Below are 14,170 nucleotides of genomic sequence, written 5' to 3' on the forward strand. Positions count from 1 at the left end.
GGGACCCATAAAGAGAAACTCAATTTTATAAAAATCTCTGAATGCAATCAAAAAATAAAAAATGCCAAAAGTCTTGTATTTTGTTTGGTTGCTTATGATTAAGGTTAGGGCTGGGTAGGGATTAAGGTCATCATGTTGGGAATAGAGTTTTCCCCCATAGAAATGAATGGAGAGTCCCCACAAAGATATAATTACCAACCTGTGTGTGTGTGTGTGTGAAACCAGAGTGTCACTGATCTTCTCTTTCAGTTTCTCTTGAACCTTAATCCCAAGCGTAGCAGCCGAGATGGAATAGTAGATTTGGTTTCCCCTGAATTAGCCCTACAAGCCCTAATCTTCTGATTAATTTTCTATTAATTAAGTGTTTGTTATATCATTCAATTAAAACCACTTTTGACATTTTATTTAAATGACACTTAAGATGAGAGATTGTAACTTCATAGGGATTAAAAACATTACCGGTTTGTATCAGATCCATCAGGAAATTAAAACAGAACAGTGTTATTTTTTTGAAGACATGTCATGTAATTAACAAGTTTATCTTCAGTAAGTATAATTGAAAATTAGAATTCAGAAGTATAAAATGTCTGAAGTGGAGCATGTGAGTTTTGCTGCAGGAGGGCGATGATGCACATGATTGACCCCTCCCTCAATGACATGCTCTGTTGCAGAGAGCCGTGTGCCAGACGCCCCCACCTCCCTCCATGTGCGCCCGCTGGTGAACAGCATCGTGGTGAGCTGGACGCCTCCAGAGAACCAGGATGTGGTGGTGCGTGGCTACACCATCAGCTACGGCATCGGAAGCCCCCATGCCCAGACTGTCAAGGTGGACCACAAGCAGAGGTTCTACAGCATTGAGAACCTGGGTAAGATGCTGGTGTCCTGGGGCAGGGGGTTCCACTGCAGCTGGGGGGTTCTTATGGGGTGGGGACTTTGAACAAATCTTCCTGTTGTTGTTGACCGACGCTTAAATTCAGGCTTAAATTCAGGCTTAAATTCAGGCTTAAATTCAAACTTAAATTCATGAAGCCCTTTTTGGTCTCCTGACCCCGGCCCCCAGATCCGAGTTCCCACTATGTGATCACGCTGAAGGCGTTCAACAACCTGGGTGAGGGCATGCCCCTGTACGAGAGCGCCATCACCAGGCAGCAGTCAGGTAAGGTGTCGTCCCCCCCCCCGCAAGTGCTCATTGGAGTGGGATGAGGGAACTTCCTCTGTGGTGCAGAGACCTGAGAAGTACTGTAATTATGCTACAGCTTTTACCATGTTGTTACAAGATCACTTAACCACGACTAAACAGGTTGTGTCAAATCTCAGATGGTGGAAAACACGCTCTTGAGGAGTCCAAAGACCATTTCCCAAAGACTTTTTAGTGGAACACTGCCTTGCCCTCAGCGGTACCTTAGATTCTGAGTGGCCCGGTTTTGGATCTGTGATTAAGTCTGCATTGTTTTGAGAGTGTTTCTTTGTCAGGTTGCTGGGTGACATCACCTTAGATACCTGTGGGATATACCACCACAGAAGGTTTTTTTTTATGAAATATCTTGTTCATTAGTGAGGTCCCCAGGTTTTGGTGAATGGTATGGTCATTATATGGTCTCCCTGGCTAATGGCGAGGTGCAGGGTCTCAGTCTGCACACGCTCAGAGAGATGTGGTCAGTAACCACTGTATGGTCTCTCTGGGTAATGGTGAGGTATGGGTTCTCAGTCTGAGTCATGTGACAGATTACTCCCGTTTTATGGGGTAAAGCTCTCTCCTCCTTTATGTAGCTTAGCGAGAATGAAATGGACGCCTTTTTTAGTTACCTAGTCTGAATATGGCAGATGCGTTCCCTCCTAACTGCTTTCCGGGATGTTCTGGAATATTCAAGGTTTTCCATTCTGTGTGTGCTTGCTGACTGACAAATTGCCAACATTCCGGATTTGCCGTTTCCTAGAGTGATGGACTAGGCAGAAAACATCTGTTCTGCTTCTCCAGAGAGCCCTCTTTAGCCCATGACGTTCAAACCTGGCTGACCTGAGGAATGAGTCCTCCTGATCAGGAACCAATCATGTCCTTACCCAGAATGCAGTGTTTCTCTTGATCCCCTTTATCACCTGAAAATTGGTGGCGGCGCGATGCAGTTATGACCGTCATGGAAACTGGGGTGTCTTACACGTGACTGTAACATTGGAGCTTAAGTAGCCCCCACGTCATTTAAATAACAACGGTCATTGTTAATGGACAAAATGCCACTGTCTGTTTCTATTGTGTGCAAGAGCTGAGATTCAGAAATGATGACTTTTTAGAAATTATTTTTAGCCGCCGCCGCTGGCATGCTAGCCCCGCGACACCTGCCATGAATCACTCAAACGCAGCATGATTTGTGTAAATGACTCTGCTCTGTTGTAGACACATCATTTCCCCTGTTATAACTGTTGATGTAGTGGAAGTAATGCCTGTGTAGATCACTTAGCTGTCAGTATGTAGAGTGCCTGATGGGCGTCGTTGACGTAGTGCTCTTTGACGTGCTTTCTAATAGAATATTCTCTCTTTCTCTTCACCTTCTCCCAACTCCATTGAACCCTTACCCCTCATCTTAACCCATTAACGTTTCTCAAACCCTCCCCTCCCACGCCATTGCTCCTCCCACATCGTTTGTTCATTTGATTCCTCTTTGTTTGGGTTTATATTGACACCTCCCATTTCCCGTTTGCTTGTGTTTGTGCTACGTTTAACCGCCTGCAGACCCCATAGACCCTGACGTTGATTTGTACGAAATCTCCCATGCCCCATACACCCCAGCACCAGACCCCAGCCCCATGCTGCCACCCGTGGGTGTTCAGGCTTCTGTCCTCAGCCATGACACCATCAAGGTCTCCTGGGCCGACAACTCGCTGCCCAAGAACCAGAAGATCACGGACAGCCGATGGTATACGGTGCGCTGGAAGACCAATATCCCTGCCAACACCAAGTTCAAGGTACGTCCACTCTGGGAGGGACGGCTAGGAGCATCCATGCTCCCCTGGCCATGGAGGAGCTGAAAGACATGAGGAGACACTGGCTTAACAGGAGCTGAAGAGCAAGTGTCAAGAGAAGCATGCTAGGAGATGCCTTAATAACATCCAGAAAAGATGTGACACCTGACAGCCCTGCAACACACAGAACAGACAAACTGACACACTTAGGGTGTAAAGAACAGACGTGCTGTTGACTTACAGTGGTGTTACCCATAATGCTGTCTGTCAGCCGCTGGTCTGAGTGTCTCCTGGTGCCAGTGCTGAGTCAGGGAGTCTGGCCTCTTTACATTCCCTCCAGAGCAGCTTCCTGTAAAGGTGACTGTTGGACAGCTGGGGGTGGCTTATTCAGCGGGAAGGGGGGGAGGGAGAGGCGAGATTCTCAGCCATAGACGGGCTGTCGCTGAATCATTTATGCAAAAGAATCAAGGTGATGATAAGCATATGAGCGTGTGGGGGGAGGGGTGTTAATTGCCCATATAAAGCTGCTTTGTGGGGCAAACCTTCCTGAATTCATGCCTGTTTGGGGCTCCCTGAGCTGGGTGCTAAAGATGGGGCCGTAGTTCAGCCCTCAATATACCCCCCACCGCCCCCCCCCCCCCCCAAATACAGCAGGCAGGATGCCAAACACTGGCCTGTGTGCTGTGGAGGACCTTCAGGGGGGACGTGGCACACGGCCAGGCTCTCCTCTTTGGCAGCCAGATCGCCCCCCTACGGCGCATGCCTCTGCAGCGAGGTCGCAGGATACGATGGCAGCATCTCTCAGGCATAGAGACAGAGCGCAGGGCGCATTCGGGACACTAAACCAGAAAGAATGTCTCTCTGCTCCATCTGCTTCTCCGTCTCGGTCTGACAAGCCGGATCCTGTCATGTTCCTGTCATGTTTAAAGCTTATGTTCATACCAACCTAGGAAACAAATGCAGCATGTATATAAATCTTTGCCTGTCATTTGGTGTATAAGATAAAAAAGTATTTCTGATCGATTTTCCCAAGATAAATCTCTTCTACGTGCACGGTGGATTAAAAAAAAAAAAACAAAAAAAAAAACATGATTGTTTCAGCGTGTATTTGGCGCCACCAAGTGGCTGAGATATGAATTGATGCCAAAATTAGATGCTTTTCTTGTTTCAACAACTTTCATCATATTTAAAGCCATCCAGTCTGGAAATGTGACATTGGCACTTCAGAAAAGAGGCCGCTTGTGTAGTGTTTGGTGTATTTAATTTGATTTAATTTAATTACTTTTTTGGCTAACTCTCAGCAGGTCTGTTGTGTTTGTATAAAACGTCTCTGTATGAAAAATCAAGGTTAAGGGTTGTTGAGCATGTGTTTATGCTGTTCCCCCGCCCTCCACCCTCCCTCCAGACCGCAAACACGACCACCCTCAGCCACATGGTGACGGGCCTGAAGCCCAACACGCTGTATGAATTCTCCGTCATGGTGACCAAGGGCAGAAAGAGCAGCACCTGGAGTATGACGGCCCATGGGACCACTTTCGAGAGCAGTAAGCGGAGCCCTGACACCCACCATTCAGGGCTGGGATTGGGGCTGGCAGGGTGAAATGGTGCTTTTCCAGTGGCGTACAGGAGCTGAGCCGCACTGCGATGAGAGACTAGTTAGGGTTAGGGTTAGTAAAGGCGCTGCCGGATTTGGAGAGTCGCAGTGATGTAAAACCAAAGAGACGCTTATTTACTGTTCACATGGTGTACATGATGATTTACTGTGCGCTAACTTTAGTTTTCTAGCATATCTGTGAGATTCATTATGCAATCGTCAAACGCTAGCAGAATTAGCATCCGCTTGTGCTAATTTGCATTACGAATCCATTCCGTTCGGCTGCTCTGCAGTGCTTTCGTAAGTAGGAGGTTGGAAGTTATTGGGAATTTTAATTTATGCATTGCATCATCGACCAATCAGACGGCTCGGCTCTTGGTGGCAGTGGAAATCGCCAAAAGAGACACTGCTGTGTTGTGATGTGAATCTCGCCTCACCTGAGCTGTACACCATCATGACAGCTGGCATGTTCCTCTGAGGCCTCACCTGGTTTTCCATTGAAATGACTCTTCTCATTCTCCTTGCTGTGTGTTTCGGGTGGTAGATGGAGAAGTGATAATGAGCTCAGCCTGCTTCGAAGAGATTCCCCATTACGCGGACTGTTAAAACCGACCTCCCGCTCTGTCCTCAGTTCCCAGCTCGCCCCCGAAAGATGTGACGGTGGTGAGCAAGGAGGGCCGTCCCCGCACCATCATTGTCAACTGGCAGCCCCCGTCAGAGGCCAATGGGAAAATCACAGGTGTGGTTTGGGGATGGGGGACATGGTCCACACCTGTTTGTGTGGATGGGAGCGATGCTGAGATCTTAATAATAGAGGTGGAAAGTTCAGGTCCAGAAAGTTAAAATCCAGACCAAGATTTTGTTTCAGCCAACCAGTTGAGTATGAAGAGTCTCATGGTTGGAACAAAATGTTGGCCTGGATTTGTACTTTCTGGACTGGAATTTTCCACCTCTACTTAATAGCCGTTGTTGAACTCAAAGACTGACAGCTGCTGCTCTGTACAGCGCTGTGTGCAGGATCCCATCTTTTATTTGAGTCTTTGAAGTAACTCCGGACAGTAGATGACAGCATTTGACTCATTTATTCCACAGGACTTTGGTTCTCTTCACCGCAATGGGTATTTGTGCCACAGAAGGTGTGTTTGGGGAATGGGGTTGTTTTAATGGGTGGGGGGCAGGCCCTCACCGCTCCCCTCGCCCTGCTACAGGCTACATCATCTACTATAGCACAGACGTCAATGCCGAGGTGCACAACTGGGTGATCGAGCCCGTGGTGGGGAACCGGCTCACCCACCAGGTGCAGGAGCTCACCCTGGACACTGTCTACTACTTCAAGCTCCAGGCTCGCAACTCCAAGGGCATGGGGCCCATGTCAGAGGCCGTTCAGTTCCGCACCCCTAAGGGTAAGTGCACCACCACATGGTTGCCTATCTCCTTAATTGCCAGATATTCTGGTTCCTCTGAATTTCTGGACTCTGCACCTGTGCAGGTCTTTTTATTTAGTTTATTTCATTTGATTTTTTTCGTTTCACTTGATTTCCTTCTGTGTCTTTGCAGATTATTCGGTTTTGGTTTGGGTTATAATTATCACTTCCCTTGTTCACTTTTCACTTAACTGCACCTCATTATGGGAAAAAGAATCCCACTGGAATTAGTTACATCGCATAGAAGTGCAGATATGTCTGGAAATATGTTCACGTTTTTCATTAGTAAGTCCTCAGAACCACCGTTGTATGAAGACCTGACCTTCAGCTGAGGAACATTTGGTTACCAGGGCTGCATTGTTTATAGCTCGACGGCGCCGGTCTGCTGTTTGATGAATGCCACTTATATATCCTTCAAAGCCACCTCCCTCTGCCAAGTTGTCATTGAGGGACTCAGGCCAAGCTCTTAGCAAAGCCTAAATGGGTCCACTTTGGCTGGCATTTGAGCCCAGTATTCCCATAGTTTGCCAGCCTATGCGGTTGCTTGGACATCGGGGATGTCCCTAGATTAATTAGCCGTACCCCTCCCCCACCCCTTGCTGGGACCCAGCAACTCCCCCATGCTGGTCTCCTCTCTAACTGATCTTCTCTCCCTTTCCTTTTGCTCTTGGCCTCTTAGTGGAATCTTCTGACAAAATGCCTAATGACCAAGGTAACAATCTCACATTCCCTTTGTCATCCCATCTCCTACCCCCCCCCCCCCCGCCCCCACTGATTTCCCAGTGATAAACCTTTCTTCTCCTATAAAATCCCATCTCCCATTCCGTGATGACAGATTGTTCTGCCCAGTTGAAATGAGGCAGTGTTGTGATCGCAGGACATCTCTGATGTTAATTAACCAGATCTCACCTTCACATTACCAAATGACCACAGCTCAGGAAATGGACCGGCTGTCTTAGACCCAGCAGAACCACTCGAAGCCCCTGTGGCATCCTAGACATACTTCACCGCTGGCCACCCCCGTCCGACAAAGCAAAATTATCTTGCTAAGTCAGCACCCTCTCATATGTTAGTGCCCTAGGGGCCTGCCTATGTTGCCTAGTGTCTACACCGACACAGAGACCCAGGCATCCTCATTTAATAAAGAGCCTAGTTCAAGGTCAGGGTTCAAAGGCAGAATGATCGGTTTTGAATGACTGGTTGACAAGCTTCTCTCTCCCGCAGCATCTGGTCTTCCGATGAAGCCTGGTGGCCGAGGTTCCGGCCCAGACCACAGCCTCGGGTCCCCATTTGGTAACGTACCCTCTCCCCGGATGCTGAGCACACAATCACAGGTCACACACAGGTCAAAGAGAGTTGGCTTTGCTAACGCACCAGTCCGGCGTCTGTCTCCATGGAATCCCCCCCATCAGATTTGCTTTGATGCGGTGAATGGATTCTCCCCCCCCCCATGCTCATTTTCAGCTCAATAATGGTGGAGACATTTATACTTCACAACAGAACAGGGAGATGGTGTTTAAGTTAGAAAGCCGATGCTTTTTGGTCTAAAATCACAGTATATGTTCACTCATACACCTCGAGGTGTGTCATTTTAGTCAGGCTGGACGTTACAGTGACAGTACGTTATATTTTATTGAAATTTACATTTCAGATTTTTATTTTATATTATAATTAAGGCCAGTTCTAAGATTAAGCCAGCAGATTCTGAACGACCCCCGCTGCGTACCTCCCATCCAGGTAAACCCGGCATGTCGGGCAACAGCAGTGACAGCCACATGCTGGTCATTGTCATCGTCATCTCAGTGGGGGTGTTCACCATCATCGTGGTGCTGGTGGGGGCCTTCTTCTGTACACAACGCAGCAGTTCCCACCAGAAGAAGTAAGTAGGAGGGCAGAACTGCGTTCACTTTCAGCCATTGCATTGTTGTTACTGTCATGTTACTAGCCTCACATTGTAAGATCACGTTGTTAGCGTCATGTTGCTAGCCTCACGTTGTTAGCGTCATGTTGCTAGCCTCACGTTGTTACCCTTAGGCTGGTAGCATCATGTTGTTAGCCTCACATTGTTAGCATCACGTTATTAGCACCATCTTGCTGACCTCATGTTGCTAGCTTCGTGTTTTTAGCGCCACATCCTTAGCATCATGTTGTTAGCCTCACATTGTTAGCGTCACGTTATTAGCACCATCTTGCTGACCTCATGTTGCTAGCTTCGTGTTTTTAGTTTTTCATGTTGTTAGCCTTATGTTGTTAGTCTAACGTTATTAGCGACAGCTTCCTGGGAAGCTGGTAGTTTGATTAAGTCTGAGCCTGATTATGATTCAGATAGACTGGGTTCCTGAATCCTCCCCGTGATCGTAGCCTTTCAAGGCCTGATCTGTGTTGCCTATGCTGCCATTTCTATTCCTCTGTAGCGTAATTTTGCGATACGCTTCTTGACGCACAGTTCTGTGTGCCATCCCTCTTAGAGTCGCACAGGCACATCCTACCTGTGATAAATGCCATGTATTATTTAAAAATAGCGCTCAATTGCTCCAAGAGTTGGTCCTATACCACACAGCCAGCCCCCAGACTTCTGACCCCCTTCGCCCCTTATAACGTCAAAGGAAACGGGCGGCCAGCAAGTCCGCCAACAGCTCCCACAAGCACAAGTGCAGCTCCAAGGACCTGAAACCACCAGACCTGTGGATCCACCACGAGCGGCTGGAGTTGAAGCCCATGGACAAGTCTCCGGACCCTAACCCGGCTGTGAGCGACACGCCCATCGCCCACTCCTCCCAGGACATCATGCCGGCCGACAGTAGCGTGACTACCACTGGCCACCAGAGGCGCAACTCTTACCGGGGTAAGGCTGTCACCGTGGAAACCTGCTCACTTTAGAGAGATTCATACCTCACTATAAGCAGAAGCTTTATGCAGCCTTCAATCTGTGTTGAAGTAAATGAAACTGAATGAAAATGTGTGTAGTGTAAGACAAATGTAGACGACATCTACAGGGTTTCAATCATCCCATGATCAGATCTAACTGTGAAATGCTTCCGCGATTAAGCCAGGAGCATCTCCCAGCCTCCTCCACCAGGGGGCCGATGTTCCAACATGTATGAGGGCTCCAAGTATGGGGGGAGGGGCATGGGGTCAGGATGAGTCATCGTCATGATGAATCATCATGCTGGGCATGAAGGAGCACCTGAACGCTCTCGTTCACCGTCCACAGGCCTCGAGGCAGAGGACAGTGTGTCAGCACTCGGAGGAAGGCGTGGGATCCGGCCCAAGATAGTGATGCCATTTGACACGCAGCCACCGCAGCGTGAGTGTCCGCCCCCACCGGCCCATTCATGCTGCTGAAACGGCCCTACTAAAGTGCATGCGAGTCAGTCAGGCATGTTGTTAGATTGTGAGTTAATAAGTAAATATATAACAAGCCCATCAGTGTATGTACATTCATTCATGTAACTCATTCATTGAAGTGTGTGTTCCCATTTGTCAGTTTAGTGTGTGTCACGCACACACGCGTGTCCGCGTGCGTGTTCGCCTCCATCGGCCACGTCGGATCATGCGTGCCTGTGTGTGTCCATTCGCAGCTGTGATTAGTGCCCATCCCATCCGATCGCTCGATAACCACCACCCGCTTGTGGGGGGGGCAGCCCCACCCTCATGCGGTCACCTTCGCTACCCTGTCAGCCTTGGCCCCCCTCTGTCAGCCTTGGCCCCCCCCAAGTCAGACCTGTCTGACTCTGCAGGTAATATCCCTGGTAACGTCTAACCTTCCATTCATGCTCATTCACATTTCATAATGCCTGTGGTAAGCAATGAAGACCCAGACTTGAATATCCTCGGGGCAGCGATGTCCCCCCCTGCTCTCTCTCTGCTTCTGGACAGTGATTCCAGTGGTATCAACGCCCAGCTGGGCCTGTTAAGCTGAGTAATTATAGAATATAGCCAGCTGGCCCGCTATCTGTAGGGAATGCAGAGCAGGTGGGATTGTGACACTAGGTGGCGCACTCTTAAAGGGGCCATTTGTCTTCAGTAACCTGCTGCCCAGCCCGCCCCCACCACATGACACCTGTACCTGTGCGGTTACAGAATCCGTGAGAAGCACCCCCAGCGTAGAGCCCCTGCCGGGCTCCATCCCGCACGCCGGTCCGACTGAGCACGCTCAGACGGAAGGCGGATTCCACGGCTCTGCCCCTGATGCCGAGTCTGGCTTCCACCCCCCCACTGCTCACGTCCGGCCCTCACACCCCCTCAAGAGCTTCGCTGTGCCCCCTGTACCTGCGCACGGCCCCGCCTTTGAACCAGCTTCCCTGACAGGTCAGTCCTTTTTGGATCAGTACCAAGGCTCTCTTCAAAGTGTACCTTCCTTAGGTTCCCCCCCCAGGTGCTCAGCGGTGTGGTGCTGTCGTTTCAGGCCCCCCCAGTCAGCTGGCCTCGGTAAAGACCGCCTCTGTCGGTACGCTGAACCGGGCACGCCCCCCCATGGCTGTGACGGTGCCCAGCGCCCCAGACATCCCCGAGACTAGCAAGATGCTCGAGGAAGCAGAGAGTGTGAGTGGATACCCACCGCCCACCAAATCACCCCCCCTCCAGCACACTAGGGCACGTGTGTAAACCCTAACATCCTGCAGGCAGATGATTCACACCAGTTCAGTGCTCTTGAGCTTTGTGCCTCTCATTCACACTTCAGTGACTCTATTAGATGCAATTAGTGTTCTCAGCAAATGGCTACTGAACGCCATTCCTTAGAAGGTGAAAACGGCCTCTCCGATATGTCCTGAATGTGGGATTATCCCCAGTGTCCACAGTGCACATTACCGTTTCCCTATTTCTGTAATTATATACTCGTCGTCCTGTTCTTAATTTGACTGTATTTTTTAATGATGTTTTTCCCCCTCATTTTCCTTTCTCCTGTGCTGATGTGCTGCTCTGCCTTTGTTTGGCCGATTATATCTTTCGAACCACATTGCTGCTTGTTCTAACCCTCCCATGGATTGTTGGGCTCTGTGTTCTTGTCTTTCTCCTTCTTCCTCATGCATTGGCTCTTAAATATGACCTTATTACACACCTCCCCCCAGTTCCTTGATTTATGTTACAGTCCCTTTGACCCGTGTCCTGCCTCCCGTCCCCTCCTATTGTAATCTGCCATGCTTCCCATTTTCCTGGCCAACCGCTGACTGGCTCCGCCCCCCCCCCCCCCCCCCAAATAGCCCCGCCCCTAGCTGGCTCCACCTCTGCAGTAACCCTGTTCCCTTCCTGCAGAGTTATGAGCGAGATGAATTGAGTGAGGAGATGGCTCACCTGGAGGGGCTGATGAAGGACCTGAACACCATCACCACTGCATGAGCCCATGCGTCATGTGGACTGACCGTCCGACAGGTTGCATGGACTGACTCATATCAAGCTTTGAGGACATCGTCTGGCCCGACTCACTTTGTCTCAGGAAGTGAGACGGCCGATTTTAAGAGAGCAGCCGCGTATCCTTAGGAATAAATTACCTTTTTTTTTCGTTCGCAAGTCTTGGTGCTCACTCGCGAAGACTGCTCCTTCCAGAACAACAAACACAACAGACAGAGGCTTCCTCTGGTTGCCGGGGGAACCGATTTCGAAGGAGGTGACTTTAGCACCCCTCCCGGAGATGGAGGGTGCTGTGTTTTGTGGTGCTCGCCCCTAAAGCCCGCTGCGCTCAGACGGCAGGGCTTTTGTCGTTAACGTGTGCTTTCCGACGAAGTGAACATGGAACCACAGTCTGTCATTCCTACCGTCTGGCCATTTTTATATCAACTGTTCAGTATGAAGGCCTCGTACTTCCCTCCTTTGTCATATATTGTGCCATGCTTTCATTATGGTCTGATATGTTGCTGATATGTATTGTTTTATATTCGTATGCATATAGATATGTATATATGTTTTTTAACTGCCTCATTTCCGTTCTGTATTGTTGTATTTCTGGAATCGCGGATTTCCGCCACAGACATGCCGCTTGTCACTTATTGGTTAAAATATGCTGTCACCTGGGGGGGGCATTTCTAAGGATTCATATGTGCAGTACGCCACCTCCGCCCCCACACACACCCATAAGCTGTTCTAGGGGCATTTGGGAGAACATCCCCCTGGAAAGTAAGTGTCCATCCCTGCTGTCTGTCACCTGGGGGGTCTGCTGGATGACAGCAGCTCCAGGCCTCCAGCCATGAAGCACAGTGTTCTGAGGTCTTGGGCCTTTGTAGACCCCAATTCTGCATCCCTTGAAAGTTAGTGAAGCTCAAGGTTCGTCCCAGAAACACCCCAGCTGCCCCCCCCCCCCCCACCCCAATCAGCGGACCCCACTGAAAACAAATCACTGCTCTCTGAGATGATCACCAGGGTCGCTCCCCCTTGCTCTCTGTCTCCCACCCCTCCAACAACCTTGGTTCTAAGCGAGGCTGCTGGGCTGGGTTCTGTACGGGCTGGCTGGGCCCTCACGCTGGAATGCAGCCTGCTGATCATGCTGTGCAGAGGATGCCTGGGCAAGTCAGGGGTCTGCTGGTGATGTCTGGGTGAACTTTGTCTACAGAGTCAGTGTTAGAAAGAAGTTAAAGCGCTCATGTAACAGACGGTGCTCTTAATTTTCCCCATTTTTACCCAAAGAGAGAGGTCACTGCAATCGCTGTTCCCCTGCACCTTGGTGAATGTCACACTTCTCATGAATTACATCTTCTTGAATGTTAATGTAACTATGAAATCCTGCTTATGACAACATAAGACGTTTCTAAAGGATCGACCGGGAGATCGTTTGTTATGTTGTAAGCCGAACTCGTATTGCACTTTTTCCCCACGATTTTCAGAACTGCATTTCTTACGTATCCTGTGTTTTTAAGAATAAAACTGTTTGTGTGATTGTAGTTTGCGGACCTGCTGCTGTTTGGTTTTGTACTTTTTTAGGAAATGGGGTCACAGACACATTCTTCTGCATTTTTTTAAAGAACTTCTGTGGCTTAAAAATGAGAGACCAGAAAAAACACTGCATTCTTTATCCTGATTTAAACTGGCGCTCTGATGCATTTTATATTCTGCATTTGAGTGGAAATGCGGTGTTGTCGGTATTTTATGTCTCGCTTTGATTCTGTGTTTAAAGGGATGATTCTGATGATTATTTTCTCTGGCAAACACGGCAGCTGTGAAGTATATCCCTTTAAATCCGCCTAGAGTCTCCATTAGAGCCTTTTCCAGAGATATAAGAACTGGAGAGGGTGCTTTGATTCTGCATGAAGTACTGATGTTCCAAACCTCAGATGAGGTTGGCTCTTCAAATTCCCACAGAGGCTCACACTTCACACCTCCCCAGCTCGCTTTCCTGCTTTCTCTCTTCAGCAGGAGATGCTGTCACTGATTTTATAGGCTGGATATAATTAGCTATAGGGTTTGGAGGTGGGTATGTCACACAGGAACCTTGTACACAAGGTGCCTCAGCAGGTAGCACGTCTCACGTCTTCAGGGCTGGGAGTTTGCATCTCACCTTGTGTGTTCGTGTGTGTGTGACCTCGACAATGTGATTAAAAACCTGTTATTTTGATGTTGTGGGGACCATTTTTCATGTAAATGTAGTCAAAAAACTAAAAATGTAGGGGTTCTAGGTTGTCATATTGGGAGTAGACTTTTCCCCATAGAAGTGAATGGAGAGTCCCCATTAAGATATAATTATAAACCTGTGTAGTGTGTGTGCGTGCGTGCATGCGTGCGTGTTTACCCCAAGCTTCGCGAAATGTGCTCCTACTGTTCAGGGACATGCAGTTAGGTATCAGTAAGTTGCCCATGGTGTGTAATGATGTATATGCATGTTCTCTGAGATGGCCGAACTTCTCATACAGAATGTACCCCAGGCTTGCGTCCTATGATAAAAGACACTTAGACTTAGGACCGCTTATGCCATTGTACCCATTGGTCAATGTCTGCCTGGCATTCTTCAGGAAGAAGCGGTATGTATATGTTCAGCAAGGCGCAGCTGTCTTTCTGCAATTTCATCGTTTGTGTCATGATCGTAGTACGAGTCCTCAGGTATTGATCATATCCAATGTTGCCAAAGATTAGATGGGAGGGGGGAAAAAAACACAGCTTTCTCCCCGTCGGGGAATCGAACCCCGGTCTCCCGCGTGACAGGCGGGGATACTAACCACTATACTAACGAGGATTACGGTCATGAAGGTTCAGGATAGCTTCCTGT

The 14,170-nt window shown here is 48.9% G+C and overlaps 1 protein-coding gene and 1 non-coding gene across 2 annotated transcripts in view; one reads left to right on the forward strand and one right to left on the reverse strand.

Moving 5' to 3' along the window:
* The window catches only part of LOC125705880 (neogenin-like), a 67,685-nt gene extending 54,834 nt beyond the window's left edge, over positions 1 to 12,851 (forward strand). Inside the window, 15 exon segments of the mRNA XM_048972208.1 lie at positions 672 to 866; positions 1,061 to 1,156; positions 2,729 to 2,961; positions 4,364 to 4,502; positions 5,184 to 5,291; positions 5,761 to 5,955; positions 6,656 to 6,688; positions 7,201 to 7,269; positions 7,714 to 7,855; positions 8,583 to 8,821; positions 9,191 to 9,283; positions 9,558 to 9,716; positions 10,060 to 10,287; positions 10,385 to 10,521; positions 11,233 to 12,851. Of these exon segments, the coding sequence (XP_048828165.1) occupies positions 672 to 866; positions 1,061 to 1,156; positions 2,729 to 2,961; positions 4,364 to 4,502; positions 5,184 to 5,291; positions 5,761 to 5,955; positions 6,656 to 6,688; positions 7,201 to 7,269; positions 7,714 to 7,855; positions 8,583 to 8,821; positions 9,191 to 9,283; positions 9,558 to 9,716; positions 10,060 to 10,287; positions 10,385 to 10,521; positions 11,233 to 11,316 (2,150 nt within the window). The 3' untranslated portion in view covers positions 11,317 to 12,851.
* Positions 12,852 to 14,065: 1,214 nt separating this feature from the next.
* On the reverse strand, positions 14,066 to 14,137 carry trnad-guc (transfer RNA aspartic acid (anticodon GUC)). Its single transcript has one exon. It is a non-coding gene; the product is annotated as a tRNA-Asp (tRNA).
* Between the last annotated feature and the right edge of the window lie 33 nt (positions 14,138 to 14,170).

The sequence above is a fragment of the Brienomyrus brachyistius genome, chromosome 13 (assembly GCF_023856365.1).
Source record: "Brienomyrus brachyistius isolate T26 chromosome 13, BBRACH_0.4, whole genome shotgun sequence".
Lineage (NCBI taxonomy): Eukaryota > Metazoa > Chordata > Actinopteri > Osteoglossiformes > Mormyridae > Brienomyrus > Brienomyrus brachyistius.